A 23,828-nucleotide genomic window follows, 5' to 3' on the forward strand; every position below is an offset into this window, starting at 1 on the left:
GCTTTATTTGCTACCTCTGCTTTTCCTCAATCAGCCCTTCCCATAGCTCTCATGGCCCTCTACAATGCTCACGTCTTCACAACCCTGTTGTGTTCCCCCCCCCACAAGGTGTTTTCCCCATTCCCAGATTTTAAAAATAGCTCCCTGCTCCTGACAGGCCTGTTAATGAGCTCTCTAATGAGCTGAAGAGGCACTTAATTGGACTCAGCCACTTGACCCGTTCCCTCCCTGTCGGCTGAAGTTTATAACTAGCATCGCATTCTGGAGGTGGCAGGACCCATTGCCGACCTTCAAGAGCATGATTTTTAAATTGTGCTTGCTGCCGTTCCCACTCTCAGCGGGGTTTGAAATCCAGCCCATATTACTTTAAACCATCTGTGAAGCTGATTTTTTTTTTACAGTGGAATTACTTTCTTTTAATTTTTACATGCGATAGTTTATAGAAAAAATTTTAATGGTCAGTTTAGTAGCATGGTGGATTGATTTGCCTCAGCTCCACTCTGTTAAAATTCAATATGATCATTGGCTTTTATGAAACATTGAGGGAGCAAGATTGGGGCATCCATAAATGGTGCACACGTATGTCGGACTTAATCCTGCAGGCTGGTAGGTCTGGGTCTTTTTTTATTCTTTCATGGGATGTGGGTGTCACTGGCTAGGCCAGCATTTATTGCCCAGCCCTAATTATCCTTGAACTGAGTGGCTTGCTAGCCCATTTCAAAGGGCAGTTAAGAGTCAATCACATTGCTGTGGGTCTGGAGTCACATGTAGGCCAGACCAGGTAAGGTCAGCAGATTTCCTTCCCTAAAGGACATTAGTGAACTAGATGGGTTTTTACAACAATCGATGATGGTTTTGATGGCACCATTACTGCGACTAGCTTTCAATTCCAGATTTTCAGTAATTAATTGAATTTAAATTCTACCAGCTGCCGTGGTGGGTTTTGAACCCGTGTCCCCAGAACTTTAGGCTGGGCTTCTGTGTCATTGTGCTTTTAGCCCACTTATATATTAAAACCAAGGAATTCAAATTTCCCATCAGTCACCATGATTGCTCAGAGAGCAAGCAGAGTATCAGCTAACAAGATCCAGCAACAAGTCTGTACTGAATGATACATTCATCTCAGTTCAGGGGTATGTTGAGGTTGCTTACCTTAATTTAGCTTGTGGCATGGCAGCCCCAATTTGTGTTCAGCAGCCGTAAGCGATGTGAAATTAAAACCAGCAAAGGGGAGAGAAACAAGGATATAATAACACACAATGAAGAGTAGGGGTGAGCAGAATGCCAATTGGAAAGACAAGAAAGAGAGGAACAAATGTGGGGAGACACAGATAATGTTTGGAAACCATGAGTAACTATTGGGCTGCAGAGTGAGAAAGATGGAGTTAAGATTTGTGAACTGATGTGCTAATTATTTTCTTAATGGTGGTCACTGGTCATGAACTACAACTAATATTCCATGTACAGTATCATCACATATTACCAGAGGTGTATGGACATTAAAGTCAAATATTGATGAAATTCAAAGTAAAAAAAAATGACAACTCACCTGCAGGTTATTATTTGAGCGCTCTGCTCTGCATTTTTTAGTCTTTATATTACACCTAGAGAAACAGTCAAAGAAGTTGCAGTCTTCATCACCTGTACAATTTTGTTCAAGGATGTCACGCATTTTGGGTTCAAAAAAGGCCATATCTACATCAATAGCAACAACCTGTAAGAGAAAAATGGAAATACAGCTTATATCCCCAAATTAATTTCAACAGTATCTAATTATTGGATATCATTGCATTCTCATTTCTAAAATGAGTTTCCATATATAAGGATAGAAAATACTGTCAATGATGTTAGCAGATAAAACCTTAAAAGTGTTCAGTAACATTTCTGTTTGCTGTTTTAATGGAGATGTTAACCCATTTATTTGAAGCTTAGAGAATAGTTTTATTAAGGGCAGAAACTGAACTAGGAAATTACTCAGCACAGCCTCAGCAATCAAGGCAGGACTGTGTAAGTCAATGAAATTAAAAGAATTTGAACTACTCATATGGAACAGTGTTCATCCTACACCTATTCACACAAAGGATATATAGACACTTAGACACATGAGATGCTTGCACAAGAAACACTGAACTAATGTTGGTACCTAACATTTTTATGCATCTTATTTCAGTGTCTGAACATTAATTTCCCTGAACTTGCACATGTGATTGTATTAACAAGCATTTTTTTTATTGTGGAATTGATTGTAGATGTTCAGTATTGAAAATACAAAAATTTAAGCCATCTATTAATATAGGCACGGTGCATTAAATAAGTAAACAACTACCACTGCTTCATGGTTACTGTTAGGTTATTTACTTTTTTTAAAATTTAAATATATTTATGTGGGTAGTAAGGCAGGGCAGTATCTGGGTTCAAATTCAGCTCAGGCTTTTAGTACTGATATCACCTCTTTCTGATGGGTAAAAGATCGTACAGGAGATGAGTGTGCAGTCTGAAGCAAGTTTCTGGTGAAAACAGGACCATAGCACAAAACCATCCAGGAATTGGTACAGTTTTGCACGAAAATGCACTGCTGCTCAATTGACATTACTCACATTATTCCAGAACATAACTAACAGCCACCACCATATTTCAAAACATGCAATCTTCTGGAAATTTGTATATCCTTCCGCATTTTGAAATGTTATCATCATCACTGAAATTACAACATTGCTCCAGTTCATTGATCTTATTCCCAAGTATTTTTAGCTTCTCCAAAATTGTGATGCATGGTGAGAAAGTTCCTTTAATGGTATTATGACAAGTGATGGACTTCTGTAGTTTCTGAAAGTTAACTGTGTGCTTTACTCTTGGATTCTATCTTTCTTCCAGAAGTCTTTGCACCCAGATGATCCCAAATTCTTCTTCCTCTGGTTGAGCCACTTCCCAAGGAGAACAAAGCATAGCAATTCTATCTCCTCACTCTCAGGGAAAGAGCTGCTTCCCCATTAGGATTCTGCATTATCAGAGAGCCACAACTTTACCTGCAGTTGACATTTAAAAGCATGGTAGATCATCATCAACTTCTATTTTTACCTTGGTGGATGCTTCATGGGCCTTGTCTCTAAATTTCTCAGGAGCCTCCTCTCCAAATTTGCATTGCACCTGCTTCACTCTTTACACCTACCACTCCTGCAGGTCTGAACTTCCAAATCCTGTTCATATTTCTTGCTTTATGCACTCATTATCTGCACCTGGATTCTATCTACAAACGCAGAAATGGATCCCCTGATGTTCTGGAATTCCTGCCCAAGTCAGGCTCCTGCATAGTCCTCTATGTTCTGCTGTGATTCAAAAGACACTGTCAAATTTCCTCTACAAATATGTGCATATTGAGTATTTCATGTAATATTCACTTTACCTAGCCTAATCATTCATATTCTATTTATGTGTATCTGTGCATGTGTGTACATGTATTTGTATCTGCTCATGTGCTCATGTATAGGACTTAAAATCAATGGCCATTCCAACAGACTACTGCTTCCGCATCTAAGCTGCAAGGCCATTGATGTAGGTGATTGAGAACTCTCGAAGATGGGAGTTGCTGCACCCGGATATCAGACCAGGCCTAGTGTTGGTGCGGATATGCCAGGTCTGACCAGGCACACTTAACTATCACTCATTGGAACTATGGTCCACCTGTGGGAACAGACCTAAGGTAGAATTTTTTTTGCATAGCAGCCCCTTAACACAGTGGGCAACTCAGGGCAGGATGTGTATCTTTCCAGAAAGAAGGGGCAGACACCCAGCAATCCTGCATCTTTGTGGCTATTTTGGTGCTACAGATGTGCCACCAACCTGCCAAAAACCCACTGCTCCTGTCCCGCTCTCTGACTCCATGAACTTCAGGAGGTCAGTAGTGGAGTTCACCAGTAGCTGTGAAATCAGCTTACTGCCAGGATTCCAGGTGTGTGTGGGGGTGTGTGTATGGGTGTGTGCGTAACATTACATTCCTGCATTACAACAGTGACTACACTTCAAAAGTACTTCATTAACTGTAAAGTGCTTTATGACATCTGTGGTCATGAAAAGTCCTATATAAATGCACATCTTTTTGTTGTTTTGTGTGTATGTAGTTGTATTCCTGTAAGTATGTAGTTGTATTCCTGTAAGTATGTAGTGGTATGGTCACTAAATAAAGGCTAATTCTGCATTAAATAGGATATGAATGACTAGGCTGGGTGGTGTGAATATTACATGAAATACTCAATACTCCCTGCATTATTCTGAAATGTAGCTTCAGAGAAAATCACTAAGTGTGTCCTCCCTCCATTGCCTGCCCTCCTGACACACCAGTCTCACAATTTCAGAACTGTGATTACAGCTGTAATTTTCCACAGTGTTCATTGTGTTGAAGAGAACTGTTGTATTGTAGAATTGGTTCCATTGGGACTGGTGTGAAAATGCCAAGTTTCATTTACTTCTGATCTGTAACAACCTCTTGTTAAGATCCTGAAGACAGTCTCTAGGGTATAGTTAAGTAATGTGAGGATGAAGATAGTCTCTTGTGCGTTGTTAGATTACAAGAACATGAACACAGAGCCTGATGTTGTACTTAAATTACATGAAGAATCTCTTTTGTGCACTCAGGTTATTTGAGATTATGGAGAATTCCATAGGTTCCAACCTCAGCTCCAACCCCAGTAACGCATCTAATTTAAAAAATTCTATTTTACTGTTTCCACCCCAAACCAACTGAAATGGTAGTAGAACTTCGATTGCAAATGGAAAGAAATTATCCTTGAAGTTACTGTAAATTATGTTATCAAAAACACTCAAGCTATTATACCTGATTCCTCTCTCTGATAATTTAAAAGCAGCATTAATCCATTTAGAATAAATATATTAACCCCTCGAGTCAAAAAAAAGGAATTTGAAATGAGTGCATTAACTTGTACATAATAATTTTTACTTACAGGAATTGTCAAACTTGTATTTCTTTAAAAAATATTTTCTTCATTTATAAATACCTGAAACCTGAATAAATCCTGTATTCAAGTATTTTTTTCTCTGACCAATTTTCTCCCCTCTTCTCTGCTCCATTCCCTTTCTATCCTCTGCTGAAGATGCTAACTCATGCTCGATATTGTTTCATGAGTGGCAGGCAACCTTTTACACTTCACCAAAGTGAGCCTTGAGCATTGGTTGGCTAATCAAATCAGGGGGTGGAGGAATCACCACCTTGCCCAATTCCAGCAGGAATCATTGAATAGAGATCAGGAGATGGAACCCCACACAATTCTTCCCTTTACTGACTTTTCTTGTGTGTATTTCAATCTATATGCTTGAAATCTAGAAACATAAGAACAGGAGTAGGTCTATCAATCCTGCTTTGTCATTCTATTAGATCATGGCTGATCTGTAACTCCACTCCATTTCCCCGCCTTTGTTCCTTATCTTGTGATACCCTTACCTAGCAAAAAAACTATCTCAGTGCTTCAGTGAATTTATTAAACACTCTGGAGTTATTTTCACAGATCTGATGAGGTTTATATTACATTTCTGCCATCTTCTTTTATTGGGGTGAACAAGCTCAGATGAAATAGGAGCAGGTTGGAAGCACACAGCGGGTCTACCAGCATCTGAAAAGAGAAAGAACATTTCAGAGATCATGTAGATATTCTGTGGAAGGCTCAACATCTGCGATGTTACCCTCTCTTTTCCCTTTTCAGATACTGATGGACCTGATGTACATTTCCAATAATTTTTAGATTTTGAAACCTAGTGGACACTGCGTTAGTCTAGTAGAAAGATTATGATCCTGAATATCATACACCACTTGAAACAGCCAACTGTGCACCTCCAATTTATGATACGTTTTGAATTCATTTATGAATGGGGGAGAAAAATGAACCTGTCTTTTCAATACTGCTTCCCATTCCTTATGCGTAAATTACCGTTAAATCAGCCCTGATGGCAAAGTTTTCAGGCTTGATGTCACAAAGATGAAGTTGATGGGAAAAGTCATTCTCAAAGTGCCTGGCCAGTTCAAGGAAACTTAATGCAATTCCATTTGTTGTCTGCCACAATGCCTTTCTGCTACTGCCTCGCCAGGAAGGGGTGACCAGTTCCTCTAGAGAGAAAAGGTTGTGATGCCAAGTGTGACCAGCTGTAAGGTACTCAACAGCATAGAAATGCCCACAGGAGCCGACCACTCTGAGAACATGCTTACTGAGATCTTGCAGCAATTGGAAAAACACATATTCCTCCTGCTGGAAGAGGGACCACATACTGGCTAGCTCTGCCCTTGAGAACGAACCTCCTCTGTCTTTTAAGTGCTTGGTCCATAGTTGTGGTACTGTGACATTCTTCACCTCCAAACCCAAGGAATGTTTGATTTCCAGTGCAGTAAAGACAAGGATATCAATGTCTGGAATGTGTCTGCTTTCTCGCTCATCCAACAGGTACAGACTCTCGTAGCTCAAGAAGTTTTCTAGTTTGGATTTCAGAATTATTGGCTGACCATTCCAATCAGCCTGGATGACCTTTTTCCCCTTATCATAGTAAAGGCAGCGTTTATAGACCATAGTCTGTGTGACACACAAATCCTTACACAGATCTCCTGTCAGGACTCCTTGCCTGTAGTCATGGCACTGAAACAAACATAGAAATACACAGTCAGCTCTACTGTATTTTACTGAAACAAAGTATGCTAAAATATGAGTGTTCAATGCATTCAAAGTTCAATTAAACATCAAAGATTCATGCACTGAGAATCGTAACATTAGTTCTGAAATATAGAACAAGAAATATTTTTTACAAGCCGATGGTTGTATTGTTCCTGGAATGATTGTTAAGACCCTCAGCTTATTAGCTTTATCATAGCTCTCCTCTCATATTCTATATTTCCTAATATTTTTCTTCAAGCTTTATAAAAATTAAAACAAAAATTATGACGAATTGACAGAAACAGAATGAAATGAACATTTCCTGAAACAGATGTTATACATTACACCCACTAAAATAAAGAACTTACCCTTCAGCACAGAGGGGAAAAAAACAAATTAGCTTGCATTTATGTAATGATTACTTTGAAGGGTAGGCGTTGCTATCTGGAAAGTCACAGCAGCCATGTTGTATGCAGCAAGGTCTCTCATAAAGCATTGAAATGACTGGGCAATTCATATGCTATTGGTGGTGTTGCTTGAGGGAGAAAGATTGGCCGAGGCACTGGGAGAACTTACTGCTCCTCTTCGAATAATGCTAAGTTACAACCACTGTAACCGGCAGTCAAAGCTGCTTTGGTTTATCTGAAGAAAGTCACTTCAGCCAATACAGCACTCCCTCAGTGGATTATCAGCTTAGATAATATTGTTCCCCTGTGTATGGTTAAAACAGATTAAACATGTAATGTTTTATCAGTGCTGTAGTATATGAGTTATAATATGTGATTTTGCTTAATTTCATTCTTTGTAGAATTAGTTTACAATAAAAAAACACACAATCAAACAGCCATTGGGATCACAGCTATAATATGACAGGACAGTGATGATAGTTTCATGGTTCTATTACTGAGACTAGCTTTTAATTCCATATTTTTATTAATTAATTGAATTTCAATTTCCCCCAGCTGCCGTAGTGGGATTTGAACCCATGTCCTCAGGGCATTCGCCTGGGCCTCTGAATTACTTGTTCAGTGACATTAACACTACACCACCATCTCCCCATTTGCACTCAGACATGCACTCCAAAATGTTTATATTCTGTCAGGCTGCACAAGTGCAGCAACTGGGTCACCAGCTAAGTGATGCAAGGTTTGCAAAATCCCTAAGAAGTAACAATCCAACCGTGTCCCTCTTTGATCAATTTTGAAAAGAATCATTGTCCAAGAAGGCAGACATCATTGGACTAATTTTATGTTAGCCCACCAGGCATAAACGGGGCATTAGTGACCTGGATAACTTATCATTCCCCCCATCCCTCATTTACGCTGGCATTCCAGCTACCACCATCTTTTTGTGGGGCTCTGAGGGAAAAAGAGTGTTTCTTTAGGTTCTCCAATAATGCTGTGGTTTCTGCCACCCATAGCTTGTCCCCCTCCGCAATCCACCCACCCCCTCCATGGCCTTACCTACCTGCCGGCCAGTTTGGTATTCAGGTTGACCAGAATCCCTCCACTAGCCAATCAGCAAGCAGCGGCTCATCGGAGCCATGAAAATGAATCCCAAGCTTTAAACAGGCTGGAGAGCTTCTGCTGCCCTGTGCACTGCACTGGCCAGCTGCCCAAAGGTCAAAATCTATCCCCATACGTGTAGCAGTTCCACACTGTGGGCTGAATTTTTTGCGGCCAGCAGGAGCGGGATTGGAGGCATTTGTGGGGGGTGGGGACAGAAAATCAAGGTGGATCCACTTGCCCGGAAACTCATCACTGTGACTTCGGTTCCAGATGTCAGTGGCAGGAAAGCTCCATGTCGGCATTGCTGCTGCGATGCGGTGGGACTGCAATTTAAATTGCAGAACAGCAAGTTAGAATGCATTCGCATTGAACTGAAGCCAATTTTATGGGTGGTTTTAAATTTAGTCAATGGCGCATGGGGATCATGTGCCTTCAGATCCCTGGCTGTTTAAAGGTGGCAGCACCGAGGTGAGGCCTCAGTGTCACTGCGAGAAGGCAGCCATGGTGAACAATGAATAGGGGAAGTTGAGGGGGGGGGGAGCGGAGGCCATTGTTGGTCTGCAGTGTGGGCTCTGCAAGGGTGGGTGCATTCTCGGGTGCTGGGCTCTCTGCAAGCATTATTACGTCTTCAGAGGGGAGTAGCAAGCGGAAGGTCCCAAGGCAAGATTGTCTCTTCAAGGACAATGCATGGGAAGGGCAGAGACCAACTGACATGGGTCTCATACACCCAGTCTTTGTGGACCCCATGCTGTGCAGGAGCAGCTCAGAGAGAGAGGGCCAGAATCCTGCTGGGCATGCCGGTGAATCTCGAACAGTGGAGGCAGAAACCGGCCACGGCAAGAAGGCTCCTTCCGCACCAGAGAATGTACCGGACTCGCATTAACTACCTCCAAATGTCTGAACGGCAGTGTCAACAAAGACTGCTGCTCTCCAGGGAGACCATCACCGACTTATGCACCCTGCTGCAGGACAAGCTGTAAACCATGGGCTTTGGTGGACAGCAAATGCCTGTGGGTCTGAAGATCACCGTGGCATTCAATTGCTACGCATCTGGCTCTTTCCAGGGATCCACCGGGAACATGCGTGAGGTCTCCCAGGCAGCAGCCCACCGCTGCATCAAAGCGGTGACCAATGCTCTGTTCAAGAGCATCGACGACTATGTGGAGTACTGGACCGAACCTGACTGTCAGGCGCAGAGGGCTATCGGATTTGGAGCCATCACTGGATTCCCCCAGGTGCAAGGTATCATCAGCTGCATGCATATGGCCATCAAGCTTCCCACTGAGCAGCCAGCAACCTTCATCAACAGGAAGGGTTTTCATTCCATCAAAGTTCAACTGGTCTGCAACCACCGAAAGAGTTTCCTGCAGGTGTGTGTCCGCTTCCCAGGAAGCAGCCACGATGCCTACATACTTCAAAAGTCTCAGATGCCACAGCTTTTCAGGCCCCCTGCTCGCCTTCAGGGATGGATTCTGGGGTCCAGGGTTACCCATTAAAGACATGGCTACTCACGCCTGTGAGGAACCCTCGCACTGCAGCAGAGAAGAGGTACAACACTTGCCACAGCTCCACCTGAGTGACCATCGAGCAGGCCACTGGGCTGCTGAAGATGCGATTCCATTGCCTGGATCAATCCAGTGGAGCCCTGCAGTATGCCCCAGTGAGGGGCTCGCAGATCGTGGTGGTCTGCTGTGCTTGTCACAATCTAGCACTGCAGGCAGTGGGGGGGGGGCAGCTTTGATTGATCGCCAGTCCTCGAGGAGGAGGAAGATATGGAGGAGGCTACTGAGCAGTAGCATTGGAACTTGATTCCCTTGCGCTGGAGACCAGGGCTGTTAAGAGATGCACAGGGAGGCTCAGGACATACCCACTTCCTGCCACCATAATGGCCTCTCAAAGTGAACTCAATGAAGACTCCCTCAATGTATTCCACCTGTTGTCTTCCTATTGCACTCCTAGTGCCCAGCTTCACCACACGGTCAGACACATCTGAGACACTGACCAAACGCAGCCTCTGCCTATACTGGAAGCCCATTGAGGAAGCAAAAGTGAAAGTTGCATCTGACAAGGGAGCAATGAAAGCATGAGCCATTTACAACAATGATTTTGACTTCCATTTATTCGCACAATTGGAGCAACCAATGATAAGGCCAAAGTTAATACACCGTGAAACCCCAAGTACGTCTATGTGCTCTTTTAATACACTTTTGTCTGCTTCTATGTGGTGTGATCTCTGCTCTGGCAGCTAAGGTGGAGGCAGACTGTTGATCAGGCTGTCCCCTGGCCTGGAATGACTTTGGTGGGGGCCCTCTCACTGCTTGAGGCCTGAAGAGCTCCGGCTGCCTGAGGGTTTTCTGCACTGGTGCAGGACTCACCTCATGCGTCACAGCCACTGGAGCTGGGCTCACTGGCAGAGGGGCTGAGGAGCCACTGTCCTCACTCAGTGTGCCCTGAGGGGAGCCCCCATATGAGGAGGTCAGCCTCTCCTCCTGCCTTTCAAGGCTCACGTGAACCTCCCTGCTGACCAGAGAAGGTCAACAAAAGAGAATCTAACCATCTCCCCTTGACATTCAATGGCATTACCATTGCTGAATCCCCCACTATCAACATCCTAGGGGCTACCATTGACTGAAAACTGAACTGGAGTAGCCATATAAATACCGTGGCTACAAGAGCAGGTCAGAGGCTAGGAATCCTGAGGCGAGTAACTCACCTCCTGACTCCCCAAAGCCTGTCCACCATCTACAAGGCACAAGTCAGGAGTGTGATGGAATACTCTCCACTTGCCTGGATGGGTGCAGCTCCAACAACACTCAAGAAGCTCGACACCATCCAGGACAAAGCGGCCCGCTTGATTGGCAACCCATCTACAAACATTCACTCCCTCCACCACCGAAGCACAGTGGCAGCAGTGTGTACCATCTACAAGATGCACTGCAGCAATGCACCAAGGCTCCTTCGACAGCACCTTCCAAACCCGCGACCTCTACCAACTAGAAGGACAAGGGCAGCAAATACATGGGAACACCACCACATGCAAGTTCCCCTCCAAGTCACACACCACCCTGACTTGGAACTATATCGCCGTTCCTTCACTGTCGCTGGGTCAAAATCCTGGAACTCCCTTCCTAACAGCACTGTGGGTGTACCTACCACACATGGACTGCAGCGGTTCAAGAAGGCAGCTCACCACCACCTTCTCAAGGGCAATTAGGGATGGGCAATAAATGTTGGCCTGGCCAGCGACGCCCACATCCCGTGAATGAATAAAAAAAAAAGTACCTGGAGAAGAGTCAAGGCCCCTCGTCCTTCTCTCGCCTTGCCACTGCTGCATTGAGCTCATGGCCAAGGTGATGGTGTGCAGGTCTGTGCGCATCTGTGGGAACTAGCTCTCCATGAGGCTCACCAAATTCTCAATGGAGGAAGCCATGCACTCACACGAGACATGGCGGCACTCTTGGCATGGATGGACTCCTCCACCGTCCGCTCATGGCCGCGCATTGCCTCTGGCAGCTCTGCCAGATGTTGCCTTACTTCCCTCGCAACTCCAGCATGTTCTGTGCTGCTGACACCAGAGGTTCATCATCAGCCTGGGGGTTAGCATGGGCCTGGCCACACACAGTCCTCCGACTGTCAGTGGCCTCATTTGCCACTGTTGAATCAGCTGCTCTAGTGCGTATGTGCTGCTCTCACCAGTTTATGACTCTGAATCTATGCCTGAGCACATGCCCATTGACACGAAAGTATCTGCACTGGTGGAGGATGCAGGGGAATGATGTGGTGATGCATCCTCTGACTGCTCCTCCTCCTCTTCAGAGTTCGATGGTGGGCCTCCTGTCTGAATGACTGAGCTTGCCTCTGATGTGCCATGGCCTGCATGAGAGAACATAAACAATTGTGGATTAGGTTGGTCAAAACTCCTCATGCCAACCATGCATGATGTGGATCTCCATAAGTGTGGTGGAGGACACATGAACACAATGTCTCCTCACTCTCCTGTGTGGACACAGAGCACGCACATCAGGGATCCCACTGATGTCTCCTTGGTGTTATGGGCCCATTTCTCCTGAAAGCAGAAAGAGGGGCACAGTTAGATCTTACACAAAGAACAACAGGACACCTTGCAAAAGGCAGCCGATCATTCCCTGATGGGGGCTCCCAAATGGCTCCTCCCCATGTCTGCTCTGAGGAGATGTAGTGGGGGTAAGCTCTGACAGAAGGTGGCCTGCCGCCGAGATACAGCCATGCACCTGGCAGGATATGCTGATGCCTCACCCTCTTGCCACCTCCTGATTGGTCACTCCCTCCCCATGTAGCACTCCTTCCTGTGTAGCCACGTGCAAGCCCCAAAATGGAGATTGGGATGGAGGACTCACCCTGGTGGAGCGAAGGAGGTCATTGACCCACTTGCGGCATTGGACCTATTTCCAGGGGGTGATACCCTGGCTGCTGAACTCCCCTGCAATCTCCATCCGGGCTTGCTTGGTCAAGCGGGGGTCTCTTCTTGCCATCCCTCGGAAAGAGTACCTCCCACCTTTCCCTTGCAGCCTGGAGGAGAATCTCCAGGGAGACATCGCTAAACCATGGGCCACCTGGTGTCTTGCCTTGGACATGGTCCCAGTTGGCTTCTGTCCAACCATTGGGTTCTCAGTCATGGTGCAGGGGTGCGGGTGATCCAGCCGTAACAGCAGCAGTGGAAGGGATCCCAGCAGCAGTTTGTGACGGTTGGGGGGGTTGCTAGTGGGGGGTAATCCAGCAGCACTCCAGAGTCACTGCATCAGTGAAAGGCAGCAGTACAAGCAGGACTAGCAGCACTTTAAAGTTGGTGCCAGCATCTGTATTTTCGTCAGCTGACGCCACCATCAGTGTCTTGTAACCCACCCACGTCCTGTAATAGGATGGGCCCTGCATTTCTGGTGACGCATTGGACCCGCAACAGGCTGACAAAACTCAGCCCAATATATTAAATCCCTGGAGTCCAAATGGGTACATGTGTGGTGTCAATTACATCCTTCGTTTTTGGGAACTCCACATCATGGAAGCATTTGGTTTATCTGTTCTGCTGCTACAGACAGTCATTGTTAAATTGTATGTATAAGTGGTACTGGCAAAAGAAGACATATGTCACATCTCTGATGCTGCAGTGGACAGCAAACTGGTTGATGTGAGTGAAGTCTCCTAAAGGTGCCCTAAAATGATCCAGTGGTATGGACATTCAAAGCAACAATGATGTTTAACCGCCAATGGGAGTGCAGTCCTGATGTACACATATTTCCCCAGGTAGATGTCAGTAATTACTTTCAGGCTGTAATGGAGTCTGTTGAGGCATTGTTTGTTTTTTGTGAGGTCTATGTAGTGCTCACAATGCACAGGGTGTCTCTGGCATCTGTGGCTGCATCTCAGTGGCCTCTTAGCTCCTCCTGCATTCTATTCTGCCCTCTCTTGCTCATTAGGTCCGTTATTTCAGCACTGCATAAAGGCCCCATGCAGCTGGCAACAAATACTTGTTTCAGAACTTGCGCAGCTTCACTGTTCTGCTAAACAATGTTATTGGCCTTGAATGCTGCTGTTACATCGACTTTAAATGGCCTTGATAGATGCACAAAACATGCTTTGGAAAGATATAGGATTTCACAAGCTGAAAAATTGCTAAACAAATCGTATATTAACATTTGGCAGTCGCTGACAGTTGTCAGAGATGTATTTCAACTGAAATGCTAAATAGAGTGTTAATGCACAACTGTGCAAAAACACACATTGCATTTTATGCTAAATGTAGTGGCCTGAGGAATTTCTAAGCCATAATGTCATCTAAGTTTATAATGTCTGTTGGCAGACATGTCTGTCAAGGTGTAGATTGCCATGTGGAAATATGATGTTGTGGCTATAACAGAGACCTAGCTCAAAGAAGGGCAGAACTGGGTGTTAAATATTGCTGGGTACAAAGAAAGATAGGAAAGGGAAAAAAGGGGGAGGGGTGGTGGTATTGATTTAAGGAGAGCATTGCAGTGCTGGAGAAAAAGGATGTCCCAGAGGGATCGAGGACAGAATCAATTTGGCTAGAGCTAAAGAACAAAAAAGGTGCGGTTACATTGCTCGCTGTTGTCTGTAGGCCACCAGCTAGTGGGAAGGACATGGAGGAACAGATTTGCAAGGAAATTACAGAGGTGCAAAAATTATAGGATAGTTTTAATGGGGAACTTTAATTATTCAAACACAGACTGGATAATAGTAGTGTAAAGGGCAGTGAGGGGCAAGATTTATTAGAGTGTGTGCAGGAAAATTTTCTACAACAGTATGTTGCTAGTCCAATGAGAAAGGAGGCACTGCTAGACCTGGTTCTTGGGAATGAGGTGGACCAAGTGGATCAAGTATCAGGAGGAGAGCATTTAGGGGACAGTAATCATTGTATCATAAGGTTTAGATTGACTATGGAAAAGGATAAAGAGCAATCCAGAGTAAGAATAATTAACAGGGGGGAAGGCCAATTTCAATGAGGTAAGAATGGAGCTGGGGTGAATAAATTGGAGTCAAAAGCTGGCAGGAAAACCGATAGATGAACAATGGGCTACCTTCAAAGAAGAGATAGTTCAGGCACAGTCAAGGTATGTTTTCCCGAAGGGGAGAAGTAGAGCAAACAAATCCAGAGCTCCCTGGATGACAAAAGAGGTAGAGATTAAGATAAAGAAGAAAAGGTGTGCTTATGATGAATGCCAGGTAGAAAATGCTATTGAGAATCAGGCTGAATATAGAACATCCAGAGGGGAAGTGAAAAAGCAAATAAGAGAAGAGAGCATGAAAAGAAACTGGCAGCTAGCATTAAAGTAAATCCCAAAGTTTCCTATAGGCATATAAATAGTAAAAGGGTGGTAAAAGGAGGAGTGGGGCTGATTAGAGACCAGAAAGGGGATTTACACATGGAGGCAGAGGGCATAGCTGAGGTATTAAATTAATACTTTGCATCTGTCTTCACCAAGGAAGAAGATGCAACCCCAGGCAATGTTTAAAGAGGAGGTAAATCAGACACTAGAGGGGCTTAAAATTGATAAAGTATTAGATAGGCTGTCTGTATTTAAAAGTGAATAAATCACTGGGACCAGATGAGATGCATCCAAGGATTCTGAAGGAAGTGAGGGTGGAAATCACAGAGGCACTGGCCATAATTTTTCAGTCTTCCTTAGACTCTGGGGTGGTACCCAGAGGACTGGAGGATTGCAAACTTCACATCCTTGTTCAAAGAAGGGTGTAAAGATAAGCTCAGCAACTACAGGCCAATCAGTTTAAATTTGGTGGTGGGAAAACTTCTAGAAAAAATAATTCAGGACAAAATCAATAGTCACATGGACAAATGCGAGTTAATTAAGGAAAGCCAGCATGGATTTCTTAAGGGAAAATCATGTTTAACTAAATTTCTACAGCTTTTTGAGGAGGTAGCAGAGAGGGTTGCTAAGGGCAATGCTGTTGATGTGGTGTACATGGACTTTCAAAAGGTGTTTGATACAGTGCCACACAACAGACTTGTGAGCAAACATGTAGCTCATGGAATAAAAGGGACGGTAGCAACATGGATACGGAATTGGCTGAGTGACAGGAAACAAAGAGTCGTGGTTAATGGATGTTTTTCGGGCTGGAGGAAGGTTTGTAGTGGAGTTCCCCAGGGATCAGTGTTGGGACCCTTGCTTTTCCTGATATATATTAATGACCTAGACCTTGGTGTTCAGGGCACAATGTTTGCAGCTGATACAAAACTTGGAAGCATTGTGAACTGTGAGGCGGATAGTGTAGAACTTCAAAAGAACATAGACAAGTTGGTGGAATGGGCAGACAGGTGGCAAATGAAATTCAATGCAGAGAAATGTGAAGTGATTCATTTTGGTAGGAAGAACATGGAGAGACAATATAAAATAAAGGGTACAATTCGAAATTGGGTGCGGGAGCAGATGGACCTGGATGTATATGTGCATAAGTCATTGAAGATGGCAGGACAGGTTGAGAGAGCGGCTAATAAAGCATACAGTATCTTGGGCTTTATTAATAGGGGCATCGAGTACAAGAGCAAGGAAGTTATGTTGAACTTGTATAAGACACTAGTTTGGCCTCAGCTGGAGTATTGCGTCCAGTACTGGGCGCTGCACTTTAGGAAACAAATGAATGCATTGGGGGGAATACAGGGGATTCACGAGAATGGTTCAGGGATAAGGAATTCCAGTTATGAAGATAGATTGGAGAAGTTAGGACTGTTCTCCTTGGAGCGGAGAAGGCTGAGAGGTGATTTGATAGAGGTATTCAAAATCCTGAGGGTCTGGCCACAGTAGGTAGAGAGAAACTGTTCCCACTCATGAAAGGATTGAGAGTGAAAGGGCACAGATTTAAAGTATTTGGCAAGAGAAGCAAAAGTGACATGAGGAAGAACTTTTTCACGCAGTGCGTGATTAAGGTCTGGAATGTGCTGTCTGAGAACGTGGTGGAGGGAGGTTCAATTGAAGCATTTGAAAGGGAATTTATACAGTTATATGAAAAGGAAGAATGTGCAGGGTTATGGGGAGAAGGCAGGGGAATGGAGCTGAGGGAATTGCTCTTTCAGACAGCCAGTGCGGATACAATGGGAAGAATGGCCTCCTTCTGCACTGTGACGATTTTGTGATTCTGTGATTCTGAATCAGCCCTCTCATTTGATAGGTATAGTTCTTTTCATATTCTCATGTACTACAGAAATGCAGACAGTCAAGCAATCATCTCTTGGCATATAAACAAATCTGTCTGTTGCTATATAATTTCCTTAATAAATGTTTTATGGAAGATAATGATTACTTGGGAGTAAATTATAGGGCTGTCAATTAAATGTAGAGATTAGATGAATCATAAATCAAAAAAGGGAAGCCTGAGCAGTATTGGAACATCAACTGAAACCCGGGTACTGCATTGTTACTTAATATTACTTCCCAGAAGGAATATTTTCTTCCCAGCTTTTGTGGGAAAAATGTCTGCTCATTGGTCTGAGCCCTGGTGATTTCCATTTGAACTCTGTTTAATTTGATGTCACGCAATACGGATATCCCTGAAACAAATTTGCTACCGCTTCTGAATCTCAAACAAAGTAATGGAGAAACACAATAATGACAAATCAAGACCTTAAATCATCTTTCAGGCTACTGTCACTTGTCACCAGCTCCAATAAATAAGAAATATTTTCCTGGGGCTGTACCCATTAATCCAGCTTTCAATCCTTTATGACTCATTTCACATCCCTGCCTTTTCTTACCATCCCCCTTTTTTGCTACTTACCCTGTGATGCTCATGAAGAACTGATTCAATTCAAAAATGTCTCGATGGGTTCAGGATGGTGTAACTGACACCTCTTACTTTGAATGTATTCTTTTGTCCATGCCAGACAGTTTGAATATGCAATGGAAAGGCCATTTTGTAAGTACATTGTCCACTTTTTAAAAAAAGAAGTCAATTTTTATAACTGTTCAGGTTGAGGTCTTATAGTTTCAATCACTGCATTTTAAGAGAGCAACACACCCCCTTGCACCTATTGTGTCTGCTAACCCTTTATCTTTTCACTATATCTTTGGCCACTTTTCTTGAAATAAATATTTACTCATTAAAAAGCTTTCAAGGAACCATTATAATTTTAAATATAGGCACAAAACTGCAGAATAAAATGAACAGTTCTCCCATTGAATCATAGAATGATACAGCACAGAAGGAGATTAGTTGGTCCATCATGCCTCTGCTGGCTTTTTGGTAGAGCTCGCCAATTAATCCCACTTTCCTGCTTTTTCCCTTGTGTTGTATGATCATCTCAAGAGTGAAGTCCCTTTAAAATCTCAGTATGCTATTGAGCTAAGTACCAGGACATAGCCATGTGACTACAAGCCAGCGTTGCTCTGCAACTGTAACACCTAGAGGAAGGTTCTGTAAATAGTTTGCTCTGTTCTGTATATACTTGTTTAGCTGTTAATAATCCTGTTAGAGATCTTCAGCATAAATGGACTTCACGCATCTAATTTATGTTGCGTCAGACAACATAAAGAACACATTATATGGTGGCAGCTGTGGTGAGAAGACAAAGTCTAAGTTTCAAGACCATGGGTAAAGCAGCTGTGAAAACGATCCTGCCTACAACTGCAAGAGAGCAAGTTCCTAAGAAATACTGGCCCAAACAGTGGAAAAAAAAAAGAACTTACCTTCGGCTGTAGAAGACAGAGCTCAAAACGACAGGCTGCAAATAAATTCCTGTTATCAGGTGAGTGATTGTGCTGACAGTCGAGGGATACTGTTTTTTTTAAAAAAACACAAGCTTTGAAGCGCTTCAAGATTGTTTTTTTCTAAAGGCTCTGTAAAAATAAAAAACTGGGGAAAACCCAATTCCTCTCTCAGGCTGATCGGGGCAGTGCCATTACAGGAGGTGTCTGATAGCAAAAATCGCGGAGACTTCCGAACACTGAAGAGTCTCCATTCATGTAGCCAAAGTTTAAAAAAAATTAAACCACCCGAGCGAGAAGAACATAAACAAATGCTAGCAAAAAAAAGCAACTGACCTGCCTCTTGAACAGCTGTGAAAACAGACAAGCTTAAGTGCTGCAAGCAAGATAAACAGAGAACACTATCAAACACTTGCTGCTCTCCATCAAAGCAGCCATTCGAAATAACAGAGAATTTCTTAAAGGAGAAACAGCACAGAGTGAACAGAACAAGTTTTGAAACCAGTTTCAAATCACAAATAGAAAAGTCATAATAAATAGAGTGCTGCAGACACACAGAGAGCTGAACAGAGCTAAATAAAGAGCAGAAAGCAAAAAAACAGCAGAAAGATGGATACCAAATCCCACCATGAACTGGAAGGCCATTGATATCCTATCCGAGTTCAAACTTTTCAAACAGAGAATGCATTTATGCTTCACAGACCAAGTGATGGTAGAACTAGAGAAGCAAGCTCTAAAAATACTGATAGCAGTTAGAAATGAGAGATTATTCAGAATTAATACCTCTGGCTTATCTGAAGCGGACCAGAACAATCTTGCAAAGATATGCAAAGTGTTAGAAGATGGGCTCCGGTTAAGAGTGAAATTTAGAATTCACCGCCTGGAATTGATGTCCTACAGCCAACAGCCACTGGAGTCAATTAACTAGTTCATCAGCAGATGCTGTAGCAAGAGCAATGAATACGATTTCCCAAAAGCTGAGCTGTCAGAGCGATTAATGGAACTGGTGATTGTTTCAACACCCATTGAAGTATTTCTTTTTCCCCAAGAGGTCTTTTGGAAAGGTCACAGCATTGACACACTGCTAAAAGGCGGCAGGAAATATGAAACCATTGTAGCTGGACAACAGCATCTACAAGCACTAGATGCAGCCAATAGTATTGGCACGATAACCAGGTTGAGCAAGCAAGCTGTGTGGTTGGTCCCACTCACTGCGAAGTTGTCCTGCATTTCAAGACCTGTGCAAAGCGTGTAGTGCAAAAGGATACTGGGCCCACCTACGCAAGAAATCTGGCTACAAAGACACAGCCAGAAGTCACAGTAGGACAAAACAGAAGACAGGCACAGCAACCGGGCAACAGCAGCAAGGAAAGTGACAGAGACCTGTGCAAATGCAAGCTGATACACGAAGTCCACAGTGAAGCAGACCCGAGACAAGACTCAGAGTGGAGTAATTCTAAGCCAGAAGATGAGCAGGCGTTCCACACTGTGAACCTAACACATTGTGTTGATGAAGTCAAACAACTGGAAGCTTTTGCTACCATTATCATATGCCCAAAGAAAGTTGGAAAACACACACTCAGGGTTAAGATTGACACTGGAGCTAGTGCAAATATCCTACCAGTCCGGATTCTGAAGGCTTTGTAGCAGAGTCTTGGAAATCAATGATATAAACGACAACTGCAAAGTTATCTGCATACAATGGGTCACCCATCCCTTGCAGTGGTACACTAACAACGCAATGCAGCTATGGCAAGTTGGATAGAAACCGTAAATATTTTACCTGGTAGACACAAGTGGAGCAGCAGTGGCAGGGCTACCAGTGTGTAGGGACTTCAACATTGTGACTATCCACAAAGTCACCAAGGTACCCATTACAGCACAAGAGACCAAGGGTCAGTCTATGACCTGCAACAAATGTACTTGGACCAGTTTGATGCCATAGGAGATTTCAACAGCGATGCCATACTGCACCTCAGGGAGGATGCAATTCCATCAATTTATCCTCCTAGAAAGTGCAGTGTGAACATCCAAGAAAACATACAAATTAGGAGCAGGCGTAGGCCGCTTGGCCTTTCGAACCTGCTCCACCATTCAATAAGTTCATGGCTGAAATGATTATTCCACATTTCCACCTACCCCCGATAACCTTACACCCCCTTGCTTATCAAGAATCTATCTACCTCAACCTTAAAAATAGTCCAAGTCTCGGCTTCCACCGCCTTTTGAGGAAGAGAGTTCCAAAGACCCATGACCCTCTGAGAGAAAGAATTTCTCCTCATCTCTGTCTTAAATGGGCGACCCCTTATTTTTAAACAGTGACCCCTAGTTCTAGATTCTCCCACAAGGGAAACATCCTTTCCACATCTACCCTGTCAAGACCCCTCAGGATCTTATATGTTTCAATCAGGTCGCCTCTTACTCTTCTAAATTACAGTGGATACAAGCCTAGCCTGCCCAACCTTTCCTCATAAGACAGCCCGCCCATTCCAGGTATTAGTCTAGTAAACCTTCTCTGTACTGCCTCCAACACATTTACATTCTTCCTTAAATAAGGAGACCAGTACTGTACACAATACTCCTGATGTGGTCTCACCAATGCCCTGTATAGCTGAAGCATAACCTCCCTACTTTTGTATTCAATTCCCCTCACAGTAAATAACAACATTCTATTAGCTTTCCTAATTACATGCTGTACCTGCATACTAACCTTTTGCGATTCATGCACTAGGACACCCAGATCCCTCTGCATCTCAGAGCTCTGCAATCTCTCACCATTTAGATAATATGCTTCTTTTTTATTCTTCCTGTCAAAGTGGACAATTTCACATTTTCCCACATTATACTCCATTTGCGAGGCCATTGCCCACTCACTTAACCTATCTATGTCCCTTTGTAGCCTCCTTATGTCCTCTTCACAAGTATCTTTGTGTCAACAGCAAATTTAGCAACCATACCTTTGGTCCCTTCATCCAAGTCATTTATATAAATTGTAAAAAGTTGAGGCCCCAGCATAGATCTCTGACACACCACTCGTTACATCTTGCCAACCAGAAAATGACCCATTTATGCCTACTCTCTGCTTCCTGTTAGCTAGCCAATCTTCTATCCATGACAATATGTAATCCCCTATACCATGAGCTTTCATTTTCTGCAATAACCTTTGATGTGGTACCTTATCAAATGCCTTCTGGAAATCTAAGTACAATACATCCATCAGTTCCCCTTGATCCACAGCACATGTAACTCCCTCAAAGAACTCCAATAAATTGGTTAAACATGATTTTCCTTTCACAAAACCATGTTGACTGTGCCTGATTACCTTGAAACTCTGCATGATTACATTGAAAAGCTTAAACACGAGTTAGATGTCATGGAATGCAATGGCATCATCTCTCATGTGCATCATCACACAGACTGCTGCAGCTCAATTACGTGCATACTGAAGGAGGATGGAGAAATCAGGGTATGTCTGGATCCGAAGCATCTAAAACTCTCCCTAAAGAGATAGCCCCACAACATTCCAACACTAGAGGAATTGAATCCCCAGTTCCTAGGAGCCAAATTCTTCTCCAAGTTAGATGCTAAACAAGGATATTGATCGGTACATCTAGCTAAGGAATCTCAGGAAGTCACCATGTTCAGAACACTGTTTGGAAGATATTGCTTCCAGAAACTACCCTTCGGCTTATCTGCCAGTCAAGATCTGTTTCAGCAGCACATGGACGGAATTATAGAAAATGTGCCTGTGTGTACATGCATTGCTGATGATATTACGGTAATGGGCAAAACCAAAAAAGAGGATGATCGAAATCTTCATTCACTGATGGCAGTAGCTCATTGCGAAGATCTCATTTTTAACAGCAAAGTACCGGGTGAATGTAATTCAGATCAATTTCTTTGCATCCATCTACTCAGGTTGCGGAATTTGTCCTGATCCAGGCAAAGTCGAAGATGTAAGGCATATGTTTACCCCACAAGACAACTATTGACAAGCACACCACCTCAACTACAGTGACTCTTAGTGAAAGTACAGGGGTACGACTTCAACATCTGTTACAAACCGGGTACCAAAGTGGTCACTTCGGATATGCTGAGCAGATTGCCAAACCCGAGCATGAATGAAGAAGTTCCACTGGATCTACAGGGGGACAGCATGGACATCGAGGTGGAAGATGTGCTCAAAATCAATTTATTGCATTTTGATCAGCACAAATCTGACCAACTGCAATCAGAAACAGCCAGTGACCCACAACTGAAAGCACTGTGGAGAGTCACCATAGAAGGTTGGCCTGATACAGTAAAAGAGATGTCAGAAACTCGCAGATGCTTTTGGCTTTATAGAGATGAACTTGGTATCCCAAGAGGTGTCACTTTAAATGAGAAAACAAGTGATTGCATCAAAAGCTCTACGACAGGACATATTGTCACAACTTCACCAAGGCCACATGGGTATAGAGCAAATGAGGCAACTGACACAAGACACTGTTTATTGGCCATGTATCAATGGTGACATTGAAAGGTTAGTGAGGATGTGCAAGGCATGCCAGAGCCACCAGCCACAACAACATAAAGAACCTTTACACTCTCACGAGATTCCGTCAGTCCGTTGGTCCAAAATCGTCACTGATCTATTTTTCGTTAATGGAGAAGATTTTATTTTAGTCACCAATTATTTCTCCAAATTTGCAATTGTCAGACAGGTAAAAGACACTTCAAGCACGGTCATGACAAACACTGAGTGTCATATTCAGTCTATTCGGTGCACCTTAAGAAATCATTTCTGACAATGAGTCACAGTAAACGGGCAAACCTTTCAGGGGTGTGTGCGCCAAATGGGGCGTAAACCATGTGACGTCCTCACCACATTACCTGAGATCTCATGGTCTTGCCAAGCGAATGGTTCGCACAGTTAAATCACTTATCCTGAAGTGTAGGACAACAAAACAAGATTTTCGTGTTGCCATACTCCACCTCAGAGCTACGCCTATGGATATGGGCTTACCGTGACCAGCAGAGATCATGTTTGGCAGACAAGTGTGAACGTCTCTGTCAAGCCATCATCTGTCAAAATTCTCAGATGCAGGAGACACTTCTCAAAAAACGAGAATGAAGATGGTGCATGACTGATATGCAAGTGCGGAACTACCACAGCTACACGTAGGACAAAAGGTCAGAGTCGTACACCCGACAATGAAAACATGGTTGCCTGCAGAGGTGTCCAATGTGTGCAGTGAGCTTAGGTCCTATGAGATTACAACATCTAATGGAGCGGTATTGAGAAGAAAGCGAAGCAACTAAGAGAAGTGTGCAATCCTCCAATTGCGCACAGCGGACTCGAAAGAACACAATCCGATGACGAGGATGTGATGGAATAACAGGACAACAACCAACACATTGACAACATGCCTGCAAACCCAAGCAGCCAAGTGTAAACTCCACCTCCCGAGAAGGTTATA

General features: G+C 43.6%; 1 protein-coding gene across 1 annotated transcript in view; it reads right to left on the minus strand.

Moving 5' to 3' along the window:
- The window catches only part of dipk1c (divergent protein kinase domain 1C), a 48,034-nt gene that overhangs the window by 19,067 nt on the left and 5,139 nt on the right, over positions 1-23,828 (minus strand). Inside the window, exons 2-3 of the mRNA XM_068030975.1 lie at positions 5,940-6,635; positions 1,550-1,714 (exon numbers count right to left, since the gene is read on the minus strand). Of these exons, the coding sequence (XP_067887076.1) occupies positions 1,550-1,714; positions 5,940-6,635 (861 nt within the window). The remainder of the gene's footprint in view (positions 1-1,549; positions 1,715-5,939; positions 6,636-23,828) is intronic.

This window comes from Heterodontus francisci, chromosome 5 (genome assembly GCF_036365525.1).
Source record: "Heterodontus francisci isolate sHetFra1 chromosome 5, sHetFra1.hap1, whole genome shotgun sequence".
Classification (NCBI taxonomy): Eukaryota; Metazoa; Chordata; class Chondrichthyes; order Heterodontiformes; family Heterodontidae; genus Heterodontus; species Heterodontus francisci.